Genomic DNA, 24,391 nt, shown 5'->3' on the forward strand with positions numbered 1-24,391 from the left:
GTATCAGGAAATCTCTTGCCTAGTAGGCAGTGACTTCTGACAGTACGTACTATGATAGACATATTTGAGCAGTTGCTTAAACCCTACATGAAGTAAAGTGAAAAAAACATGGTTAATGCTTCTCTAAAATGAGTCAATATAGCCCCCAAGTGCACAACCACGCAAAAAGTACCAGATCACTTTTTATGACAATTGGGCGATTTCAGAAATCAGACTGAAAAGGGCCCCCAGTAACTCAGAGGTTCCAAATAACTTGCATTTGCATTTTTATGAAAGTAATCAAATTAAAATTGAACATTGTTTTTCATCATGTGAATAGGTATAGATGCTAAACATATGGTGTATAGATGGGATTTATTGAATCTAAATGGAATGATATGGCTTCCCAATAAGAAAGGGAAGAGCGCATCCCCCCCCCCAATAGAATAGAGAAACGTGGCTTGAGAATTTCTGTTCAATATATTTGCTGTGTGTCAATGTGGGAATTAAACATTCAACTCATGACTATGATACTGAAGGAAGCTAGTTATTTGTCAGAAACTATATTTGTTGGATGGCGTTAGAACAGACCTGGGTGTTTTATTATGGCAAACGGGCCACATCTGTCCCTTCGACTGTCCCTGTCCTGCCTGTGATGGCGAAGGGGTAATTATGTTTGTGCGTGCGTGATTAGATGCTATAATTTACTAGTGGGGAACTGACTTTTGTCAACATACTCTATTTAAGAAAATTTTGTCCTGTTTATTGTGCTATGATCCCTCGTGCACCTGTTTGCATTTGCTGGTTGCAATTGAAGAAAAACTGGGCTGGGGGAATTTATGATGTCTTAGACTAGTAGGACTCAGTGGCACAGGACTGTCTCGAAATTACAGGTTGCCAACAGAGAGACAATTCCCCTTATATGAATACCAAAGATGTGCTGTTATCTGGAACACCCTTGGCAATACTTTTAGAATGATGGTATGTGCCACTCACCTCTGTGGGCATCAATCTCCTTTAATGGATTGAAGGCGGTAAGAAAAAAAGCCAATGGGGGAAAGTTAGAAATTAACTACCTGTAGAATACCATGCAGAACAATTGCAAAAGAAATCCTTTGTTTGAAAACATCCTTACCTGCACTGCTTTCTGGGTTTGTTTGTTTTTTATGATTAATATCTAATCAGCATGTGTACCTGTTATAAGAGTTAACTATTTCTGACCCAAGCCTATTTCTGCTTGACCCAAAATGCTAAGGAATCTAGGGTCGGAGGGGAAGAATCAAGGGAATGCATAGAAACTACTATTAGGAGAAATGGAATGAAGGAAGAGCGAAATACATACAGGCTCTGTCATGGGTGCCACTGACTACCTTCATCACGTAAAAATGTGTGATGTGTTTTGTTTCCTAGATCGCCCTGGCGTCCAGGACACAGCCCTGGTGGAATCCATCCAGGACCGCCTTTCGCAAATCCTGCAGTCCTATATTCTTTGCCGACACCCTCCTCCGGGCAATCGCTTGCTCTATCCCAAGATGATCCAAAAACTCACAGACTTGAGGAGCCTAAACGAGGAGCATTCCAAGCAATATCGCTGCCTCTCCTTCCTGCCTGAACATAGCATGCAGCTCACTCCGCTGGTCCTTGAAGTCTTTGGCAATGAAATCTCCTGAGTCACCATTGAGGAAAAAGCACATGGAAATCAAGAGTGTGTGTGTGGGGGATGTCAGCCCAGCTTTTCACTGGCTACAGACTGAAAGTTTTTACCCCATGTGAGATTGTGTATATTCTGTCCATGAGAATTTTGATTTCTTCTCCCACCCCCCATGCTACCTGAAGAGCCACATTCTTGATATACATCTCCAGTCTCCCTGAGGAGCAACCTGATTCATCTTACCCCGCCTGCCCTTCAAAACTGAATGGCTTTCTCTGTTGCTGCTTTGCAGGGATGAAAGGAAATAATGCTTTTCAAGCCAGCAGTTGAAACGTGGCCTTAGAAAGATACCCATAGTGTAAGAGCTCCCACAGAGAATGAGTAGAAGGAAAAAGGGAACTTGGATATTCTCCATTCTATAAGCTAGTAAAAGCTTTCAGTCCTGAAATAATACACAGAGATATCGAAGTGCTCGTTTTTATTGAATATAATTTCCTGCCAAATACCAACAGTCACTTTAGCAGTGAAAAGGGCAGCATATAAATTTAAGAAATAAATTTAATTAATAAATAAGATGCTTCAACAGCAGCAATACTTCTATTTATTAGCCAAATGAAGAATAGAAAAAAGATTTGTCAGAATAAATAACCACATTCTTGGGTTTTGGGGGGGAGGTAATGCAATTTGTCAAATGCATAGAAATATGTCAGCACTTTTAAAGCTCTTGTTAATCTATGATAGGAACTGGAAGACTTTGGATTTAATCATGCACTCCTCAATGGGGAATATGGACACGTTCTTAAAAACCAGGTTCCTGCCAGAATCTCTGCACTATTAAAAAACCATGGCCATGTTTGCCACTTTAAGCCTTAAACAGTGTCTGACACTACTAATTACTAAGAGTTGATGAGAAATAATCCAGACATATAATACTGACTTTTAGTCTATCAAAGAATGCTTGGTTTGTTCAGAAAAATGGTATAGTATCTAAAAAGGATTCCTATGATCAGATTAAATTATGTACAAAGCATCTTAATTATCTGATAGAGATTAAGCAATTTTCAGTTGTTTCCATTTTGGGGCTATAAGTTCTTAAGTCATTCTCGGGAGGCTGAAACTAATTTATTTTTGATACTGGTAAAATGTTTACTCTAAGTTTGACAACCTCTGGGCTACTTGATTTCTAGAAAAATTAAGTACTTATGAACCATTTGTTGACAAAGAAAAGATCTTCTCAACAATAATGACTTCACCAAGAATATGTGTGGTTTAGGTAGCTTTTTGTTGCATTGGTCCCAAATAATATGAAATAAGATGTGGACCAATTTCTGTTTGATGAAGGAGTCTACAAACATTTGGGTGAGAGATTTATTAAGATTGCACCATTAAAAGATGAGTTAATTTAGTTTGAAAGAAAACCTGTTTATAGACTAATGTTCTCCTGCTGAAACTTAGGTAGTAGAATATATTGCTTACTTCAAAGACACGTTGAACATTCACCATTGTGTAGTTCTGTTTGGTTTTAATTCTTGGTGATAACAGCAGCTTGCACTCGATACGTCGCTATATATTTTAATATATCAGGTAAAATAATTATTCTTCACAGACAGGAACAGATTAGATAAGCAGTTAAAAAAAAGATTGTGCTAGTTAGATGTTACAGATGATATAAGAAGGCAGAGCTAGATATTTCCCATTTGGATTGAAATCTGCCCTGTGCTCACTAGGTGTCAGTAGGGTAATAGACTAGCCTGTAATTCTTGTGAAAGTGCCTTGAGTTTGCTGCAAAGCAATTTATATTTTTCTAGAATGATTAGATTGTTTTACTCTGAAATTAGCCTAAATTACTGGGATTGGAAGATTTCATCAAAGCCTTAACTTCCTTCTGTACTTCTCTGAGAGTTGGCACAAAGGCAGCCCACCCACATGCAACAAGTCCCTGTGGTTGGATGTGTGTGAGCATATGTAGGCGCCCCTCCTTCAGCTAGCTCCTTTCGCAGGGAAAGCATATTAAAGCTTGAACCTTTGGAACCCAAAATAAATTGGATTTTTCATTATCCAAGCTAACCATTTTAGATATAGTATCTCCATTTTTAAACCTTTCTCCTTCAACTGCAGAAATGCATCATCACTTCAATGAACACTCCTTAGCTTTGGTCACTTGAATGGGCTTTTTAATCAATATTTGTACTCTATCTAGGCATCTAAGCTGATAAATAATTTTAAAGATAGGGTGAGTTTATGTTTCCACCATATGCTTGAGTCAAGACCACTTTTAAATGTGAAAATCACCTCAGCAAATACATAGTTAGAATCACAGAAGGGAGTTAGGGCAAATTTGAACTTGTTGGTGGTATCAAGTATTGAAAGAGACGATTAGAAGAAAATTCCGGTACTCAATATGGAATGCACAATATACACATTGCTAATTTGTCCTCTATTTAAAATGCTGCTAGAACATAAGCATGCTAATTCGCTATAGGGGGTGTTTGTTTCTGTACCTTAGAGACATTTTTGTCATTTTTTTTTCATGGTTAAAACAAAAACAAGATCTTATAGTTGTTGCAGTCATGAATGTAAGATTTGGAATCCATCCCATATCTAGAAATAATCTCCATGCCGAGGAGGGGGAGGAGAGGAAGAGGAGGAGGATAATAATAGTTAAAGCTTTTCTGCCTAGGAGAGGAGTGGAACTAATCACCCTCTCAAATTCTGTGCCCTCAACTGAATACACCAATGTTTGAACTTCATGCTTGTTACAAGCCAATCAGGTTACTATGATGGCTATTTAGTACAGGCTGAAAATATTTCATGTGAATTCATTTTAGAGGCTTTAATAAGAATGAGATTTGAATCAAAGCTGCTCTCTTCTGAAAGACGTTAGGGCTCTTTTTCAACCTCTGCATGTAAAAGCCAAACCTGTACAGTTAGAGAAGGGGTAGCTTACTAGATGAGAAACACAAATCATCTCCATTTTGTTGCCTTATGTAGTAAATCGTCATGCACTTTATACAAATCGATATAATGATTTAAAGAGATATATATTTTAATTATAGTGATGATGGTGGTGGTGATGATGATGAATGATGGAAACTTAGAGATGAATGCTATCTTTTTATTCCTCTGTACATCTTTTGGCTTTTTTTCTAACAAATAAAGATCTAATATTTAAATATAATATTCCAGAGCTTTAACAATAAAGAATGATTGAATACTGTTTTGCAGTTTTAAATGTGATGCTTGGTTATCTTATTAATAAAAAATGGAGAAAACCTTTTGAGTGATTAATTTGATGTTTCCTTAGAAATGAATCATTTAAATGCCCTAGGATTTATTTCCATTTAACACTGATATTATCAAGGAGGAAAATCTAACGATTAGGGGATTGAAAATTATATCAGTTGGGATCCTAAAAACTTCCTAAAATACATATGTGCATAACTGCTGATGCAGTTGCTTTAAAGGTTTAATGGTGCAGCATAAACTGTTTCTAAATGTTAACTAGTATGAGGAATAAGATGGCATCTTTGGGCCAAGCTCTCCAGAACTAGATGTCGAGACTGCATGCCTCTTGCTGCCACTTCACTCCCTTCATGAAACCACTGGACTGTAGGAAGTCATTTGGAGATCTGTGTGAAGCCTCAATGGCTTTATCCTCACGTCCTGCTGCCCATAGCATGAAGATGCTCCACTAATCATTTTTTAAAGAATATTTCCACATGATGCTGCATTTACTTCACCTTTTGCCAGAGGCAGCTCAAATTCCTATTTCAGAGGTTCTAGTTTTACAAGGGCTCTACAGTCTTGCCTGTTCACAGAAGGTGCAAATGTAGTGAATTGATGACAGTCAAAGGCTTGAATATGGCCAACTCCTTCACCCACCACCTCCTCAATGCTGTTTATTGCTCTCTGTGACCCTTTTAGCTTGGCGTGCACCTATTTTCCTATCAGCAATATTAGAAATTCAGCCTGAAGCCGTCCAGCAAGTAGAATGCATGACCCTTGCTAAAAGTGGTAACAAGTGAAAGCATTTGGCAAAAGTGGTAACAAGTGAAAGCATTTGGCACAGAAATGCCAGCTAGCCAGTTCACGATGGCGCCCTTTTGTTTAGGTTCCTTGCTGGAGAACATCACCCATAGGGAAAATATGCAGAGTATGATCTAATTTATACACCACCTTTATTAATTATATTCACATACATTCATGTTAACCCTATCAATATGGTTAACCTTGACTGTAATGATTAATTGCATTCTGTTCCTTGAAAGCGAATGGCTTGGGGTGTGAAGAAAGGGCCCACAGGGCCGTCAAATTGGGGGGGGGGGCAGGAGTGGGGTCTTTAAAGACTCAATTCACTTTTTAAATATTTTCACTATCTTCGATGACTTTTTAAGAACATTTAAAAAAAAATCAATTCAGTTGCTCAGGGCAACCAGGGGAGTCCTCCCTGAAAACAACCCTGTGAAATAAATTGGGCTGTGTGGAAGTCTATCTCCAGTAATATACAGACGTTTCTCTTGAAAAGTAGGTGTTTTTGTTTTTTTTAAGGAACAACTTACTGTACTTTTCTTCCGCAGTTTTTCATACAAGGAACGAAATTTTGCCGCCCTGCTCCCCCGCAAGTGCACCCCCGGTCCGGTTTACTTACAATCGCAAAACTCCCCCTCCCCCTCCCTCTCCTCCTCCTCCTTCTTCCCTGTGAAAGGATACCTTGTCTCGCGGGGAAAGTGTTTGGGGAGACGAAACTGATGCGCCCCAACTCGCAGGAATACGGTAGAAGCGCCGCCGTCAGACCCCGGCGGCGGAAATCAGGCGGGGGGAGCAAGTGCCGTACAACCGCCGCTATGCGCATGCTCCGTGTCTTCTCTTGGGCTCCTCGTGTGATTCGGAACTTCATGCCGGGTCCCAAGCGCGCGCGCCACCCCCGCATCGGCACCCACGGGGGCACCTTTCACTGCGACGAGGCGCTCGCCTGCTTCCTCTTGAAGCTGCTTCCCTCTTATCAGGTAGGGCAGTCCCGCTGCAGAGGTACAAAGCAATCCCGGCAAGCCAGTGCAATCACAGCCTTCCTTTTCTGCGTCTCCCCCCCCCCCCCCAACATGGGTTGGAATGGACTACAGTTCCTATGGTGCCCAGCCGGCATTTAGAGGCTTGAGGAAAGCTGATACTTTGCATATATTTTTGAGACACCGATGTGTGATCAGCCGGCGTGGCCAGTAAGGCATTGTGGGAATTGCAATCCAAACATACGGAAGGCACGTGTCTTCTTCTGACAGGATGTGGGATTAAATTTGGAGTGTGCAGAGATTGTGCTTTTTCACATCCCATCAGGCAAGCACAACTTGCCAGCTTTCCTGTCTTTTGGCAGGCATCACAATCACACATAACATCTTTCCGGTTATTTTCAGTAATTGCGTGGCTGCCGTGTAAAATAGTCAGAACTTGTGGACTTCAACCTCAGCATGGTTGGATGGGGAATTCTGGGAATTAAAAGTCCACAAGTTGCCAAGATTGGACAACCCCTGATTTAAAGTTACCTTCCCTCCTCCACCCGGATCTTGGTATGAGTGGAATCCCTGCATCTTGAGATTTACAAACGGAAAACAAATTACTTTTAAGAAGCTGCAAATGTTTGCAGTCTTGCTACATTATAAATCATTGGCATTCTTACTCTACTCTTAATCCTGTATCTGTAGTTACAACTATGACCCAATTGCCCCAGATTTCTGAGATTTCATTAAACATCTACATGTTTTCAAAGCTGCTTTTATAGTTGTAAGAAATATAAGGGCATTTAAAGGTCAAGTTTTTACTGCTGCTTTCTTTCATATCAACTTTTACGCTAGAATCTGAGTGTTGCTAGAATCTGAGTAACACGCACCCCAACATATACGTAATATTTCTGTATTTTTCAGACCCACAATAAAAGATAATCTACGGTAAAGTGCTACTGGGATCTTTCTTTTGGGTGATCTTATCTAATAATGGGTTCTGCATATTCAGAAAATTTATGTCTCCTCAGTTTAGCAAGGATTATAACCCAAAATTCTTTCTAACAAAACACATTAATCCCAGCTTGCTCCTTCTGGAATTTTTGAATTACAAAACGGGGAAAATAGATCTTGATTTATAATATTTTTTTGTCATCATTTGAATCTGCAACCTCTCAGAATTGTGGAGAATTCTTCATCCTGTAGATACCTGCTACCTGGTAAAGCAAACTGTCTTAACTAAAAGGAATTTAAAGTTAAAAAAAACCCAAACCTATCACTTTGTTGCAGAAGCTAGAAGGGACTAGGGTCAGAAGCTACAAGATTGGTAGTCATGCATTTGTTTCACTGCTTGTGTTGTTGTCACACTGCTCGCTGTGGCTTTAGGATGCAGAGATTATCCGGACTCGGGATCCCCAGCTGCTGTCCTCATGTGATGTTGTGGTGGACGTTGGGGGTGAATATGACCCTCAGAAGCACCGCTACGACCATCACCAGAGGTAACAAGGAATTTCTTAAACTTTTCCTCAGTGTGCTGCCATCTTAACCTAGTCAGTAAGTCTCACCATCCAGCAGGTGAGGAAGTCAAGAGGGCTTTGAAAGATAATCACCCTAGATTTAACGGCTTCCGGATATCTTGGATTAGATGCCACCACTGCTAGCCAGCTGTGACCATTAAGGAGCCTCCTTAAGATAATTTTAAAAAAAGAAGAAGTGAGAAATTACATACAATCTCTTTTTCTCTTTCATTCCTTGCCCTGCTTCTCACCGAGCTAAAGAACTTGTTCGATATGCACTTCCAACTATTCATCTTTATTTTTAGTATTTTAAACAACATTTTAAAGTGCTTTTCAAAGTATCTTTCGACTCAGGTATAATACTGTTAATACAATCCTTGCTTTTGGCCTTACAGTCTAAAAATGACAGAGAAGGGAAAGGAGGAAAGCACATTTTGAGCAAGGTTTCCTTGTTGTAGGCAGCGCTTTGAAGTATATTTTTAAAGGTCAGTTCTACCAGAAGAAGAGGAATTTTGGAAAGCCGAGCTCTTTCTCAAGGTGGTGTGATTTTGTCACTCTTCCTGCCTTCCCAGTCTCTTCTGATCCCCTGCCTTGTTCTCACAGGTCATTTAACGAGTCAATGCACAGCCTAAAACCTGATAAACCATGGCAGACCAAGCTGAGCAGTGCAGGGCTGGTATATGTGCACTTTGGCTCCCAGATTTTAGCCAACAAGTTGGGCCTAAAGGAGGAAGATCCTGTTGTGTGTCTGCTTTATGACAAGGTATCTAGATCCGTATTTGGGGTGGGGATGTGTGGGGGAAAAAAAGTCTGGCGTAAGAGAAATAACGGAGACCTTTTCAGCAGCCGAAGTAGCTTTCTCCAACTTAATAACTTCTAGATGTGTCAGACTACAGTTTCTCTAAGGCCCAAGGCAGAATGTCCAGTGGGGAAGTATTGTGGGAATTGTAGTTCAGCAGTATTCTAGAGGCCCTGTAAAGCATCGAGTTTTACTTACTTAAAACCACTTTTGTTAGTGGATTCGATATGTATAATTTGCAGGAAGAATGTAAAGAGTGCTGTTGATGATCTCTTTTTACCTGCACGCTCCAAAAATTATTCCTCACTGAACTGACCCTCTTCCCATTCCCCTCCTCCTCCTCCCTTTTTAGTTGTATGAGAACTTTGTAGAGGAGATAGATGCAATCGACAATGGCATCTCCCAGTGGGATGAAGAGCCTCGCTACGCCATGACCACCAACGTGAGCTCCAGGGTGGGCTACCTGAATCCTCGCTGGAACGACAAGGATCAAGACACTGAGGTACCTTGAGCCAGCTTGGATAACAATAATAGAAGAGGGCAGGGCATGGGATGGAATGGGATGGAATGGAATGGAATAGAATAATATTATTGTCACTTTGAATGTACACTAATGGCATACATTAAGAATGAAATTTCATTGCATATAGCTCTCAAAGGCTCACCCCCTCCAATATTCACTACATAACCACAACAGGATGGATGGATGGAGGGATGGATGGATGGAGGGATGGATGGATAACTAACTAGATAGATAGATAGATAGATAGATAGATAGATAGATAGATAGATAGATAGATAGACAGACAGACAGACAGACAGACAGACAGACAGACAGACAGACAGACAGACAGATAGATAGATAGATAAATACATACATACAAAATTATGCATATACCCACATATGTGACACAGAGAAACAACGATAAAATGAGATACAAAGGAAAGTTGTGGTGGATCTAAAAAAAAAAATCAAAGCAGCACTGAGAACATCAGGAGTCTGATGTATTAGACTTATAATTATATATTAGAATTATATTAAAAAGCATAAACTCCCATGAACGATGATGGATTTCATCAAACATGTGCCTTTTCATAAAATTTGTTAGCCTGAAAAAGTGCTACCAGGCTCCTCCTGGTCTTTGGCTAGTGTAGACTAACCCACTCTTGTGATGAAAGCATGTAAATAAAGAAGAGAGAGCCTGCTGCTTATATTGCTGTCTTTTGACACCCCCCCCCCCAAGGCAATCTTAATCTTTTTTTCATTTCTTTGTCCTGCAGTGGTCTACCTATGGAGGGTCAAAGTGAAGAAGACCCTTGTGCCAGTTCTTCTAGAGCAGGGGTGTCAAACTCAATTTCACTGAAGGCCGCATCAGGGCTGTGGTTGACCTCAGGGAGATCTGGCCAACTGGGTGGGCGTGGCCAGCTTGATGCCAGTCCCCAAACTGCTGGCATGTTTCCTCTTCACATTGGGTAGACCGGGCCGAAGCTACGCTGGCCTGATTGTTCCTCTTCCCATTGGGTAGACCAAAACGGCCCCGCAGGCCAGATCCAATCACATCACGGGCTGGATTCAGTCTGGGGCCTTGAGTTTGACACCCCTGTTCTAGAGCTCCCAGGGCGTGGCTGTTTTTGCTGACCCAAAATCAACTCAGGGCAATTGTTTTTTTTCTAGAGAGCCCAGCTACAGGTATTCCTCGGCTTACAGCAATTCTTTTAGTGATTGTTCAAAGTTCCAACAGCACTGAAAAAAGTGACTTATGACCATTTTACACACTTAACAACCGTCGCAGCATCCCCTTGATCACAGGATCAAAATTCAGGTGCTTGGCCACTGAGTCATATTTATGACAGTTGCACTATCCTGCGATCCCCTTCTGCGACCTTCTGACATTGAACAAAGTCAGTGGGGAATCCAGGTTCACTTAACAATCATGTTACCAACTTAGCAATTGCAGGGATTCACTTAACAGCTGTGGCAAGAAACGTCGTAAAGTGGGATGACAAGGAATCACTTAGCAACAGAAATTTTGGGGTTGTGGTCATAAGTAGAGGACTACTCGTAATTGGGGAATTCTGACTTGGTACTTCTTTGGGTAAGCAGCTTACTGATGTCTCATCTGCTAAGAGGAAAAAGGCAGCCAGGTCATGGCTTGTCTGAGGAATCAGACAGAGAGTGGCGAGCAATGTCTCCTCCTATAATCACATAGCACAGATTGCATGGCTCCAAGTTAAAAATGCCCTTGGATTGAAAATGTAATTGCCAAATCCATCCTTCTTTTCCAGGCTGGGTTCCAGAAGGCCATGATGCTGGTGGGCCATGAATTCTTAGACCGGCTTGACTACTATCACCACAGTTGGCACCCTGCACGCAGCCTTGTGGAGGATGCCATCCAACAGCGCTTTGAGGTACCCCTCATGTTCACAAGTTCCTAAGAGGGAGATGGTCAGGGTTCCAAAGAGCATCCAAAAATAAATCAGAGTCCAAGGCAACGTATTGCTCAAAGTTCCAGTTTATCAAGAGTGCCATGTTGGCACAACTGGGAAAACCCGAATCTGAAAGCTTAGTTGAAAGTTCAAGATCTTGCCCTCACACCCACAAGTCCATCACATGGGCCAATCTTCCACTGCTATGCTGGCAGCTTCCACCCATCCAGTTCCTGTCAGGTGCAGAGACAAAGGCTGACCTTGGCTTTCTAGAAAGAATTTTGTTTTGGCTACACAGTAAGAAACTCCGTACAATCCCCCCTCCCATTTTCCCATAATAGAAAAAGGCATAGTAGAATAATAGAAAGGGTGGCAGGCCAAAGATCCAAAAGAAAACTGCAGGCCTGACAGGAGACAACTTTACAACATACCTGTCAGATACCCTTTTTTTTTGGCTAAGCTTTCATTTTTCCCAAAGGTGGTAAAGCAGCTTTCTGGTGATACCCCAGAGCTGCTGTATCCTCACAGTTGGAAGGACAGAGATGGTACATTCAGAGTTGCATGACAGCCACTTGCTGCTTCTTTCCGTTCTAGAACCATTAGAACTCGGTATGCTTCTCCGTGATTTCCTGTATGTCATCATGAGGACTAGAATCTTGAGGGAAATGAACTGAAACTTCTCTCAGATTGATGATGCTAAATTTTGGATTAGAATCTACAATAAGGCACTTTATGACTTGGGTGAATGTAGCAATGAATGCGTCTAGTGTATTAGTAGCGCTTTGTACACCTCAGCCATCGGGCTGGTAAAAACCAGCATTTCTGAGTGATGTGCCCCTCTTTCTATGGGCAGGTGGATCCTAGTGGGGAAATTCTGGTCCTGGCACAAGGAGGCTGTCCATGGAAAGAGCATCTTCTGCAGCTGGAACAAATGATAGATGTGAAGAAGCCACTGAAATTCGTCTTATACACAGATCTGAGTGGCCAGTGGCGGGTGCAATGTGTTCCTGTAGGGATGCGAACCTTTCAGAACCGGTGAGTGTGGCTCCTCGACACCCTTTGACTTACCCTGAAAGAAAAAAAAATTTTCCCCCTCGATACCGTGGAAAAGTTGCCTCAGATTAATTGAGTACGCAACAAATGGTACGGATCAGGGTTTTTTTGTCTGTTCTTCCCATGAACAAACCATGAGTATCATCTTAAGTTCAGCAACTTCCTTTTAGAGGTGTATATATAGTACAGTAGCAGTAAGTAGAAAACATTGTAATTCCACACTCTTGGGGAGCTCCAGATCTTAGGTTACTGCTTAAACTAAATTAAATCCAACTATTCAAAATTAAGAGTAAAATCTGTTAAAACCGAGTTGAAGGTTTTCACACATGCACACACAGACACAGAATAATGATTTGTCCTGGAAATTGAATCCAATAAACATTTTAAGTATTTCCAGGATAAAGTTTCTTGACATTACATTATATCTTAGCAGATGCCTCATTCCATATTCTCTCTAGCCTTTTCCTCAAGATCTTTAGATGCCCAGCAGCCCCTTGCTTTCAGTTAGCCAGGCTGGTTCTCTGGAAAATGAGTTCCAGAAAATTTGAAGGAGCCTATTGTAGACCATTTTGTCAGAGTTTGCAGCAGACAGTCACATCCAGAAAGCACACACAGATAACTGATGCAGCAGGATTCATTAACTTCTCTTTATATATAATATAATACATAAGTAAATATACAATATCAACAGCTGGTTCACAGGCAGAGGAGAGAATATAGTTTCAGTTTTAATTCAGCAGACAGACAAGTCTAGTTTAGTTCTCAGCACAGACCTCAGAGCTGCGCCACACCCAGACTCCAAACTATTTCAGCTCCCATTGGCTGACCTTGTTACCATGCCCTATTCCAGTTCATGAATATCCTGACACATTCCCTCAGGGTTTGTCAGCTTCCAAAGTAAACCAGATAGGAAACACGACTAGATGAGCTACATCTGCTTTATTGTAAGGCTGCATTAACAGAATCTTGCAGGTCTGAATGTGCTAATTTTCCACTTGCCAGGTCCTTCCTAAGTTACTTTCTTCAACTGCTAAACAATTGTGGGCTCCTGCCTCTTATGTCTAATGGGTTTCTAGGCAGCTTCTGCCCTCCTCTTAATCAAAGTTATACCTGAATTCCATGGCAGGATTGTATCTCCCTGCTCACCTTCTGATTTTGCTTCTCTCCCCACTGCCCCTTCCCCATAGGTTGTCATTGCTGGAGGAATGGAGGGGTTTACGTGATGAAGATCTCTCCCGAGTCAGCGGGATCTCAGACTGCATCTTTGTACATTCCAGTGGCTTCATTGGAGGAAACAGGACTAAGGAAGGTGCACTGGAAATGGCTCGAAAGACATTGGCTCAACAACCTGAACGCAACTGAGGGAATCAGATGCCACCTGTCAACCATCCCCTTTGGCACATCTCCCCCCCCCCCCCCCCCCACGCACAAATGTTTTGTATTCCTGGGAAGTGGCTTGTTTTGTAGGGTTGCTGTAAGCTTTTAAAACGAAAATCTAACCAGCCAATCAAAACCACTCATTTTTTTGAGATTTGATTTAGCAATTGTTGAAGAGAAAACGTTGCATTGGAGGGAAATCTTCAAGGTGTTCCATTGAAATCATCTTCAGGAGTGGTCAAGATAAGGGTTGGTTGATTTCGTTGCAGGAGGACTTTGGATTGGAGTTGGAAGAAAAACCCATCCAAAGAAAAATCTGACATGATTGAGAGTGAAGAGAGGTTGGCCAGGTGGCTTATTCAAATCACATTGAAAAAGATATATGAAGAATGTGGACTATGCCAGCTTCATGTGTACGTTTTATGAATAAAATAAGGTTCTGTCCCCAAAGAGTTTACATTTTCTGACCTGAAACACATTGGAAAAATTGTGTCGTTTCTTTCTGTAGATTTTAGTAGAGGTGATTTGCATCAAGGATCAGCTATTTTTTCTAGGCTTGGTGATTATGGCCACCATCAAGAAACAATGCTGAAATTAAGAGAACTATTACATACCAATAACAAAATCCTTTAAAATTTCAGTCAGTATCCCACCTTCCCTTTGTAGAAATGGATGCAAATTACCTTAATCACATTTATATGGACCAGCTTTTTCTATGACAAGCATATTTTGAGTTTAGAAGAGGGCGTTCACCATCTATTAACTGGAGGGCTGCACTGGCTTTGCAAGCTTACTCAGGATCTTGTCTCCAAGTTGAGCAAAGACTGGGATACAAAGTCCTAATTTGGGGAGAGACATGGGGCTTTTAAGAGCTGAAATGGATGCCTTTCCCCTCTTAAATTTAAGGCCTACTTTATTGTCGTTTGAAATCCTTCCTTCAAAGGAAAAGCAAAAAAAATTAGGCCATGCCCACTTAGGCATTTCAGGAGGCCACAAAAGGAGTTATAGTGGACCACAATTTTGTACCTTCTGCTCTAGAGCAATGTAGATAGGAATTATGGGACATGTCATTTTTCAAGGGACATGGTGTCTGGCTAAGACGCTTAGCTTGTCGATCAGAAAGGTTGGCAGTTCAGCGGTTTGAATCGTGCTGCATAACAGTGAGCTCCCGTTACTTGTTCTGCCAACCTAACAGTTCAAAAGTAAAAAATGCAAGTAGAAAAATAGGGAAAGTTCCGTTCATCTTCAGCGTTTAGTCATGCCGACCACATGCCCACGGAGACATATGTGCGAGGGGAACCTTTACCTTTAGTTTTTCCTACATCTGCCAAATAGCAAATTGGAGAAGACAGCTACCCTGGACCTTTGGCTTCAATCATTTACTTTGGATTCATTGGCACCAGAAAGTTTCCTTTTAGATTTCATCCTATCTTATTTCTGGGCTCTTAGGAATTTTCATAAACAGGCAGCATTTTAAATGGGATTTGTTTTCAAGTCTTTTACAGAGAGCCAGTCTGGTGTAGTGGTTAAACTGCACCAAAGTTGGTTTTAAAAGGGGGATTTGCTACATCAGAATTATCGTAAAACCGAGGTAGTTACTGGAGTGGGGGAAGGAACTCAATTTACCAATCTGAGGTTCCCAAATTTGGCAACTTTAAGACTTGTGGACATCAGCAGAGCTGGCTGGAGAATTCTGAGAGTTGATGTCCACAAGTCTTAAAGTTGCCAAGTTTGGGAACCACTGTAGTGATCTCACTAACATGTTGCTCTTGTTTTTGGGCACTTATTTAGCAATGTTCTAAACTTGAAATGGATTTCAAATAATAGAAGAGAATTCAAATGGCCAACATAAACAGCCATTATCTTTTTTTTTATTTTTTGAGAGCCACTTTCAAAAAACAAATTTAAAAAGCACTGTAATTAAAGATGTTCCTGCTACAAGCAGTAAGTGCTAACACCCGTTTATTGAAGATGTTCAGATCTGAGTACCATTAAAACATTTCCTAATCTTTCGTGGATGGAAATGGCATTTCTGCTGACAGTCCTTCTGAAAGGGCCTCACCCATCAGACTCACATTATTGGGTCTGGCATGTTCTCCTACCATAACAAGGTAGGATGTGAAGGAAAAATAGCTTCTAAAACTAAAACAGATTTATTTTGGTGTCTTTGGGTCAGGGTGAACTGGCATCTGCCTGGACAGGACCCACATTTTTCTTGGAAAGGTTTTTCAGAAATGGTTTCTATAGCTAACACAGAACTCACCCTCCTGGTTTTCAGCCTTGTGCCTTAACCACTGGATCTCTGTAGAACAGGTTGAACCTAATTTGTTCAGCAAAGGAAGCAAAAAAAATCTCTAACTAAAAAAACAGCAGAAAATGCTGGTTCTTCCTACAAAATGTGAAGTGGGGGTGCTGCCAATCATTAAAAAGTCCAAAAAGTTATGATGTTCAATTCTGGGGTGAGATGGGAGGAGGCCACTGTTTCATCCGTTTTTTGTGTTTGTGTATTACAAACACAAAATGACAGCTCTCCCTGCCACACCTCCTGCAGTCTGGTAGGGGCACTCTCTCTCTCTCTCTCTCTCTCTCTCTCTCTCTCTCTCTCTTCCTCCCACTCACAAAGTCACGTGTCTCAAGCTCTTTAGCTGATGGACAGCAGGCAGGGAACTACAGTAGACAGAGAGGACATCCTGGGAGAAGTTGATCTGTGGGGTTTGTGGTTCCTGCATCCCTGAAAGGAAGCCAAAGCAGAAGCTGCAGGTAAGGCTGGGAGACTCCCTTGTCTTCAGGTTCCATTAGTTGGGGGACAGACAGACAGATCGATTCAAGCACCTTGTTCATGCAGGTAAGTGTGGCATGGTGGTTTAGGTGATGCGGGTATCAACTAATAATTTGGGCTACTTCACCCAAGAGTCTTTAATCTGGTTTGATGCAGACACACAGCAGATGATCTCTTCTGCATCACATCAAGACCTGGATTAGTCAATGCTCCTTTTGCATCACGATTCATCAGAATTAAAATTTACAGGAGGTAAAAGTTGGGAGGTATGTTACAGTGGGCACTGTAACACAATCCAGTCCACAGCTAAATAAAGCAATACACAAAGCCCCACCTTAATGTTTACACACCCTAGTTAGAACCATGGAGGCCAGATGAATTTTAGACAATTGTAATACTGTACAGTCCTGGATTAGGTAATTTAGCCAGTATCTTCCTAAATGGCCACAATTGTGAATGCACATGCTATACTCCTAAACCTATGCACATCTAACAGTGTTCAAACTCAGTGGGAGACAAGCATAGCATAAAAGCACAATGCATACTGTAGATTTGAAAAAGAGGGGGGGGGGGTACTTCCAAGATTTCCCATCAAATCAATGGACATAGGAGTTAGCCAGAGATGATATACCCAACACCTTGATGATGTCTCCTAAGAAAAGTTTTGTTTGGTTCTGCCTCATACTAGGAATGTTATGGAAATCTTTAAAAACATCTCTTCAATTTACTATCCTCCAAGGTTTTGCAGCTACTGTGCTGCTTCAACCTTCACGTATTTCCATAAAATAGCTGAAAGTCAAAAATGGCTGAGCAATGGCTGTGGCGTTGTCTGATCAACCTTGGCTAACCAAAAATATGTTGGGTGTGGATTGATCATAAAATCACACGCAGATAGAAAAGCATCAGTGTTATCTGTTCCCAGCAAAGGCAGAGCAAAATGGTATTCATTTATTCCTTTAAAACTGATGATACAGATGCGTTGTTTTTGGAGCATATAACAACGGTAGCAAACTATTAAAAAAAATATTGTAATGTTCTAAATCAGCAAAAAGAAGACTGGGAGACACAGGGTTTATGAACTTTGGGTCTGTGGTGGCAATTTGTCTGTAGCAGCTCAAAAGGGGAATATTTCCTGGCAGAGAAAGAATCATATGTTGCTGCTATTAAAGGCACAAGAGCAGGTATTTAAATCTGGCAAGCATATAAGCAAGGTTAGGAAATAAAAATCAAAAGATATTAGTGTTGTACTGTAAATATATGAGCTTCTTTTTGTAATATTCAGAAAGAAAATAATCAACATCCGAAGCAGATTGACCAGGATAATTAACCTGCTTCTTAATCAATCTTTCATTTTTTATCTTTGTTTACCTATATTTATTACTAACTAATCTGATATTTCAATTTCTACCATTATTATCATATTAGGGTTTTTTAAATAAATCCTGTCTTTTATATCTTCATCTGAATTTCTCTCCCCTAATCACTGAGTTATAAGTTCCACTGGCAGTTCGGATTCAATTATGAATCTATATTTCCAATGCCAAATATACATTTTTCCTTTTCCTTTCCATTGCTGAATTTGGGAAGAAAAATAGCTGGAGGCATATGAGAGATCTCTAAAGCAAGAACATCAGTCAACATGCCCAAATTATAAAAAATGAAAGAGAATTTTGAAAATTATTTCTTTTGACAATTGCATTCACTTACCTGGAAATGAACACTTTGGAATTAAATCAGGCTTACTTTGGGGTAGATACCTATAGGAATCACCAAGATCTGCCACTAAAAATCAGACATACATTTTGTTGAAATAAGAATGAAAAATTTGCAAAATGGAAAATCTGCTTGCATACATGTATGACCAAAAGCTTAATAGGTTAGTATATATTTATGACACCATTTTACTGTCCTCACATAAGATTCGGGGCTTTCTTATCTTCCATTTTCAAAATATTAACTATTTTTGGTTTAAGGAAAATAAATTTATAAACTATAACAATTTGCACCAGACCAAAACGGGCTACTGTTTTATGGAGAGGAAATGCTAGGTTAAATAGCTTTTGTTAAGCTATTTTGTTAAGTACAGATAGTCCTCAATTTACAACCACAATTGAGCCCAAAATTTCTGTTGTTAAGTGAGACAGTTGTTAAGTGAGTTTTGCCCGATTTTACTATTTTTTGCCACCGTTGTTAAGTGAATCACTGCAGTTGATAAGTTAGTAACCTGGTTATTAAAGGAACCTGACTTCCCCATTGACTTTGCTTGTCAGAAGGTCGCAAAAAGGGAGATCACATGGCCCCAGGACACTGCAATGGTCATAAATATGAACCAGCTACCAAGCATCTGAATTTCGATCACATGATTATGGGGATTGATTATTTGATTATTATTATGGGGACATGATTATTTGCAAGGGGTATAACTGTGAAAAAATGGTCATAAGTCACATTTTTAAAAGCAGTTGTAACCTTAAATAGTCACTAAATGAACTGTTGTAATATAACTCATAACAGACAAAAAAATTGTATGTGCCCATTTATTAGAAAAGCTTTACGGCTTAAAGTCATATGATCACAGCTACTGTCAAAATAAACCCATTAAATCAGGGGTGTCAAACTCGCATCATCACAGTGATGTATCACGATTTTTCCACCTTCACTAAACCGGGAATGAGTGTGGCCAATGCACACACCCACACCCGGTTGGTGTGTGCACTGGCCACACTTGGTCTGCGGGCCGCGAGTTTGGCAGCGCTGCATTAAATGTATTGTAAGGACCTTTATCGCTCTCATTTACTTTCTTTGCTTTTCAGAGTTCTGGTCCCGTGAGCCAGGATCTCACTGCAGAAATGTCGGTGTGGTCTGTCGTCTTGTTCCTGATCCACGGCTTGCATGGCCATCAGCTGTGCCCTCGAAGGTGCAACTGCCCGCCAGGAAACGGTGTGGTGTGGTGCAATTGGAGAAACCTGATGGTTATCCCTTTCGACATTCCTCAGGACACGCGAGTATTGTACCTAGACTCTAACTGGATTGTCCACATATCCAGCGGGGCCTTCCATGGCCTGAAACTCCTCCATGAACTTCACCTGGCGGATAATCTCATCGAGAGCATCTCTCCAGCAGCCTTCCATGGCTTAGGGAATGCCCTGAGGCTCCTGGACCTGTCAGGGAACAAGCTGCGAAAAATAGACCCTGCTCCTTTCATCATGCTGACCTGGGTTAGGCTAGAACTCTACAACAATCCCTGGCATTGTGACTGCTCCCTGCAGGAGCTGATAAAGGCTCTTTCCTTGGGCGCCGAGACAGCGGAAGACATTGTGTGCACCACCGCAACTTGGAAGGAGTATGTTGGGAAGACTTTGTCCCATCTGGTCAGTACTGGCGTCAACTTCTGCGTCACTCATCAGAAGAACACCGATTTTGCAATGCTGCTCACTATGTTTGTCTGGTTTGGTGTCGTTATCACTTATGTCATCTATTATATCCGGCGCAACCAAGCCGAATCCCGGCGTCACTTGGAATACCTCAAATCCCTGCCGGTTCCCAGGAGCTCATTGCAACCCGAGGAGAAGGAGGTGGATGAAGACAATACGCTCAGCACAATCCTCTGATGGACTAGACTCACACACGTGCTGGGGCTACACAACAGAACTGCTTTGGAAGCAGATTTAATCTGACAAGAATTTGTCCCTCTAGCATTAAATCTAGGGACCAACCAAAAAAATTGCTGCTTAAGACAAAGAACCAATGCTGCTGTCCAACTGTAATGGTTATATAGGGAAGACCTTGGGAGTCTGGGCCCAGAGATGCTGCCTAGGGACCAGTCAGATAAGAGACAGCATGGGCCGCAGCTGGATAGTGGGTTATACAAGAGGCTCCGAAGGGATCACCCTTAATTTCTCAGGAAGTAAAGGAGACAGTGGAGAATTGTATTTTCAGATGCACAAGACTGATGTCAGCCTTACCAGGGAGACCAGACAGGAAACACAAGTAGATGAACTAATTCTACTTTATTACAAGTCTTTCTCTCCCCCCACCCCCTTCCTTCCGTTCAATCCTGTCTGCCTGGACAAGTCCCAGCAGTTTTCCTGGTAAGATTTCCCCCCCCCCCCAAAAGTGTCTTACCATTGTCCGCTTTCTCGGGCTTAGAGAGAGTGGCTGGCCCAAGGTCACCCAGTTGGCTTCGTACCTCAGATAGGACTAGAACTCACAATCTCCAGGTTTTTAACATGATGCCTTAATCACTATAGCAAGCTGGTTTCATGGTAAGACTACATTAACATAAGTCTCTAGCCAATCCATTTCTCCCACATGATAATTTTAGCTACAAGAATTACTCCGGTATGATTTTACTTGATTTATGTCCTTCTCTACTGATAGTCCGGAATGTTATCAGGGTTAAGCACTGGGCTGAACTGGGTTTGGCTCAGGTTGCAACCAATCCGATATCTTGGGTGTTTATTTGGTAGTTTGCCCAAGTGTGCTACTTGCTATTTTTTCAGAATAAACTAAGAATATTTGCTCTAAAGGTAGAACAATTTGCCCCCCCCCCAGTAAACTCACATCTTAATCCACTAGGTTCCACTCATAAATATGTACCGATCTCACTGACAAGACTCTTTTTTCTCCCAGCTTCTCCAACAAATATCTGATTGATTAAATTAGTAGCAACCTGAAATGTGACAATTCCCTTCCCCAACTGTGGATGCCCTTAAGATGGCTGGATCAAAGGCTGGCTTTAAAAAAATCCTCCAAAAATTTTATTTCCAACTTTCACCAAGTAGGCGGGTTGGTGAAAGTTGGAACAGTGGGAACATGTTTGTTTAAACTGTGAGCCTTATCCTCTCCACTTGGGTTGCTGAAAGCCACTTCCAGTAGACTATTTGTATGGGTGTGTTCTTCATTTCTGTCTTCCCTCCTACCCATAAAGTTTGCAGATTTTCTTTTCTTCCAATGACCACTTTTTGTTAACACTTTGAAGCATGAGTAATATGCATAATGGTTGCAATCTCCGTTTTTTTCCTGGCAAGCATCCCCTCTGCCTTTAACAGTGGAACAAAAGGCAAAAGTTTTTTAAAAAATCAGATGTAATTATCCTTGTAATCCTTGTTGGAATTATGCCCCTTAAAACTGCACTTGCAGCATTATTTCTGCCTTTTGTCTCCCCCACAGGCCACCGTGCTATATAATCCAAAACAGTTGTTTAAAAACTAGATCCCCTTTCTATTGTGTACACCGTTTCTTATAATTACACCAGATAAAGCACCTGTCAGTCAATTTGGATCTTGCTTTCTAAATATATCATAGTTTAATACCAGGGAGCAAAGCATGAAATCAATAACAAATCCCAGTTTCTTAATCCCTGGTGTTTTACGGAGATGTTTCCATCTAATCTGCTCAGTTATTGCCATTCCCCACCTCCCAAAACGGATTTCATATCCTCTTAAAGACTCTCAGTGTATTACATCAGAAGTGGTCAGCTGACATCTTCAATCTAATTTCCAAAGAAGCAAAATTCAATTCAAGAAGACTAACAGCTATTTCTGTTTTTCTTGGTAGCATCTCCACAAGTAAAGTAATTGTTTTAAAAGGAGGGAGATTGGTGGAAAAAGAAATAAGGTGAAAGAAATAAGATGATTTTTTGGCTCTAGCTACAACTGACCTTCACTCCCTATCCACTGCTCCAAGGAAATGCTGTTTTGGGGAGAAAAACAGGTTTCCATCGTTAACATGAAATGCATATTTGTAACCAAAAGTACTGTGTGTCTAACTCTGCTTCTTTGGTGGCTGTGCCTACATAAATAAAAGTACATCTAATTCCAAACTCACCTTTGTCTGATCCTTATGTTTTAGAGTAGACTAACAAGCAGTAAGGTACTGACCTACATTTTTCTTTGTTGCTATTAGATTACAACTCAAGGCCAAGAAAATGGTTAAAGCCTGCATTACAAGTAGGCGATATCCTTCTGATCTTCCCAAATCCACATATCACCCTACTTAAAGAGTTTAGAGTTTTTAGAGTTTTATTAGAATTTGTAGGCCGCCCTTTTCCCTGAGGGGACTCAGGGCGGCTCACATAAAACTGGGAAGGGGGGAACACAAACATCAAGATAGAAGACATGTAATAAAATGGTAGGCAACATACATTCATCATTCGGGAGGGGTAACTATCCTTATCCCCAGGCCTGACGGGCGAGCCAGTTCTTCAAGGCTATGCGGAAGGCTTGGACGGTGGAGAGGGTACGAATCTCCACGGGGAGCTCGTTCCAAAGGGCCGGGGCTACTGCTGAGAAGGCCCTCCTCCTTGTGGTTGCCAGCCGACACTGGCTGGCCGATGGAATACGGAGGAGGCCTAGTCTATGGGATCTTATTGGTCGCAGGGAGGTAATTGGCAGAAGGCGGTCTCTCAAGTATCCAGATCCACTGCCATGTAGGGCTTTATGGGTGATTAATAGCACCTTGAAGCGCATCCGGAGATCGACAGGCAGCCAGCGCAGCTCGCGGAGGATAGGTGTTATGCGGGTGAATCGAGGTGCACCCGCAATCACTCGCGCGGCTGCGTTCTGAACTAGCTGAAGCCGCCGGATGCTCTTCAAGGGCAGCCCCATGTAGAGCACATTGCAGTATTCCAGCCTAGAGATCACAAGGGCCCGAGTGACTGTTGTGAGAGCCTCCCGATTCAGGTAGGGTCGCAACTGGCGCACCAGGCGAACCTGGGCGAATGCCCCCCTGGTCACAGCCGTTAGGTGGTGGTCAAATGACAGCTGTGGATCCAGGAGGACTCCCAAGTTGCGAACCCTCTCTGAGGGGTGCAAAATTTGACCCCCCAGCCTGAGTGTTGGAATATTAGTCAAATCTTTGGGAGGAAAACACAACAGCCACTCGGTCTTTTCTGGGTTGAGCACAAGCTTGTTAACCCTCATCCAGTCCATAACGGCCTCAAGACCCCGGCTCATCACATCTGCCGCTTCATTGAGTTGGCACGGGGCGGACAGATACAATTGAGTATCGTCCGCATATTGATGGTATCTAATCCCGTGCCTGCGGATGATCTCTCCCAGCGGTTTCATGTAGATGTTGAATAGCAGGGGGGATAAGACCGAACCCTGAGGCACCCCATAATTTAGGGGCCTAGGGGACGATCTCTGCCCCCCCACTAACACCGACTGCGACCTGTCCGAGAGGTAGGAGGAGAACCACCGTAGCACGGTGCCTCCCACTCCCACCCCCCGCAGTCGTCGCAGAAGGATACCATGGTCGATGGTATCGAAAGCCGCTGAGAGGTCAAGGAGGACCAGGATGGAGGAATGTCCTTCATCTCTGGCTCTCCAGAGATCATCAATCAATGCGACCAAAGCGGTTTCTGTGCTGTAACCGGGTCTGAAGCCTGACTGGAAGGGGTCTAGGTAGTTTGCTTCCTCCAAGGACCGTTGGAGCTGAAAGGCCACCACCTTCTCAACAACCTTCCCCAAAAAGGGAAGGTTGGAGACAGGACGATAGCTATTAAGAACAGCTGGATCCAAAGATGGTTTCTTCAGGAGGGGTCTCACCACCGCCGCTTTCAGTGCGGCGGGGAAGTTCCCCTCCCGAAGGGAGGCGGTCACGACCGCCTGGATCCAGCCTCGTGTCACCTCACTGCAGTTCGTAACCAGCCATGAGGGACACGGATCCAGAACACAGGTGGAGGTACTTACAGCTCTCATGGCCTTAAATATGTTAAATATGTGTGAGAGTATGTTGGTCTGTTTTAATCCTTAGGATTGGATGATACTGAAATTAAGATGGGAATATTTCTGCTCAGTAGCCTTAGCCACATCT

At 42.0% G+C, this 24,391-nt stretch overlaps 3 protein-coding genes across 8 annotated transcripts in view; all 3 read left to right on the forward strand.

The window, feature by feature from the left end:
* Positions 1-4,808, forward strand: part of VDR (vitamin D receptor) — a 92,692-nt gene extending 87,884 nt beyond the window's left edge. For all 6 annotated transcript variants that reach the window (XM_032209386.1, XM_032209387.1, XM_032209388.1 and 3 more), the window contains one exon: positions 1,390-4,808. In XM_032209386.1, coding sequence (XP_032065277.1) covers positions 1,390-1,649 — 260 coding nt within the window. In that variant the 3' untranslated portion in view covers positions 1,650-4,808. The remainder of the gene's footprint in view (positions 1-1,389) is intronic.
* A 1,648-nt stretch (positions 4,809-6,456) lies between these two features.
* Positions 6,457-14,238, forward strand: MYG1 (MYG1 exonuclease). Its single transcript, XM_032212162.1, has 7 exons — positions 6,457-6,636; positions 8,008-8,120; positions 8,742-8,901; positions 9,290-9,439; positions 11,224-11,346; positions 12,218-12,399; positions 13,605-14,238. The coding sequence occupies exons 1-7, from the start codon at positions 6,475-6,477 to the stop codon at positions 13,777-13,779; spliced, it is 1,065 nt and encodes a 354-aa protein (XP_032068053.1). The 5' UTR covers positions 6,457-6,474; the 3' UTR covers positions 13,780-14,238.
* A 5,184-nt stretch (positions 14,239-19,422) lies between these two features.
* LOC116503120 (leucine-rich repeat-containing protein 3-like) lies at positions 19,423-20,184 on the forward strand. Its single transcript, XM_032209310.1, has one exon. The coding sequence runs from the start codon at positions 19,423-19,425 to the stop codon at positions 20,182-20,184; it is 762 nt and encodes a 253-aa protein (XP_032065201.1).
* Positions 20,185-24,391: the final 4,207 nt, after the last annotated feature.

Source organism: Thamnophis elegans, chromosome 2 (genome assembly GCF_009769535.1).
Source record: "Thamnophis elegans isolate rThaEle1 chromosome 2, rThaEle1.pri, whole genome shotgun sequence".
In the NCBI taxonomy this organism is placed as follows: domain Eukaryota; kingdom Metazoa; phylum Chordata; class Lepidosauria; order Squamata; family Colubridae; genus Thamnophis; species Thamnophis elegans.

Excerpts from the sequence above, each read along its gene's own strand:
- MYG1 (XM_032212162.1), top strand. The coding sequence starts at position 6,475 with ATGCGCATGCTCCGTGTCTTCTCTTGGGCTCCTCGTGTGATTCGGAAC. Across the intron at positions 8,121-8,741 it reads CGCTACGACCATCACCAGAG|GTCATTTAACGAGTCAATGC; the intron begins GTAACAAGGAAT and ends TTGTTCTCACAG. Across the intron at positions 12,400-13,604 it reads ATGCGAACCTTTCAGAACCG|GTTGTCATTGCTGGAGGAAT; the intron begins GTGAGTGTGGCT and ends CCTTCCCCATAG.
- LOC116503120 (XM_032209310.1), top strand. The coding sequence starts at position 19,423 with ATGTCGGTGTGGTCTGTCGTCTTGTTCCTGATCCACGGCTTGCATGGC.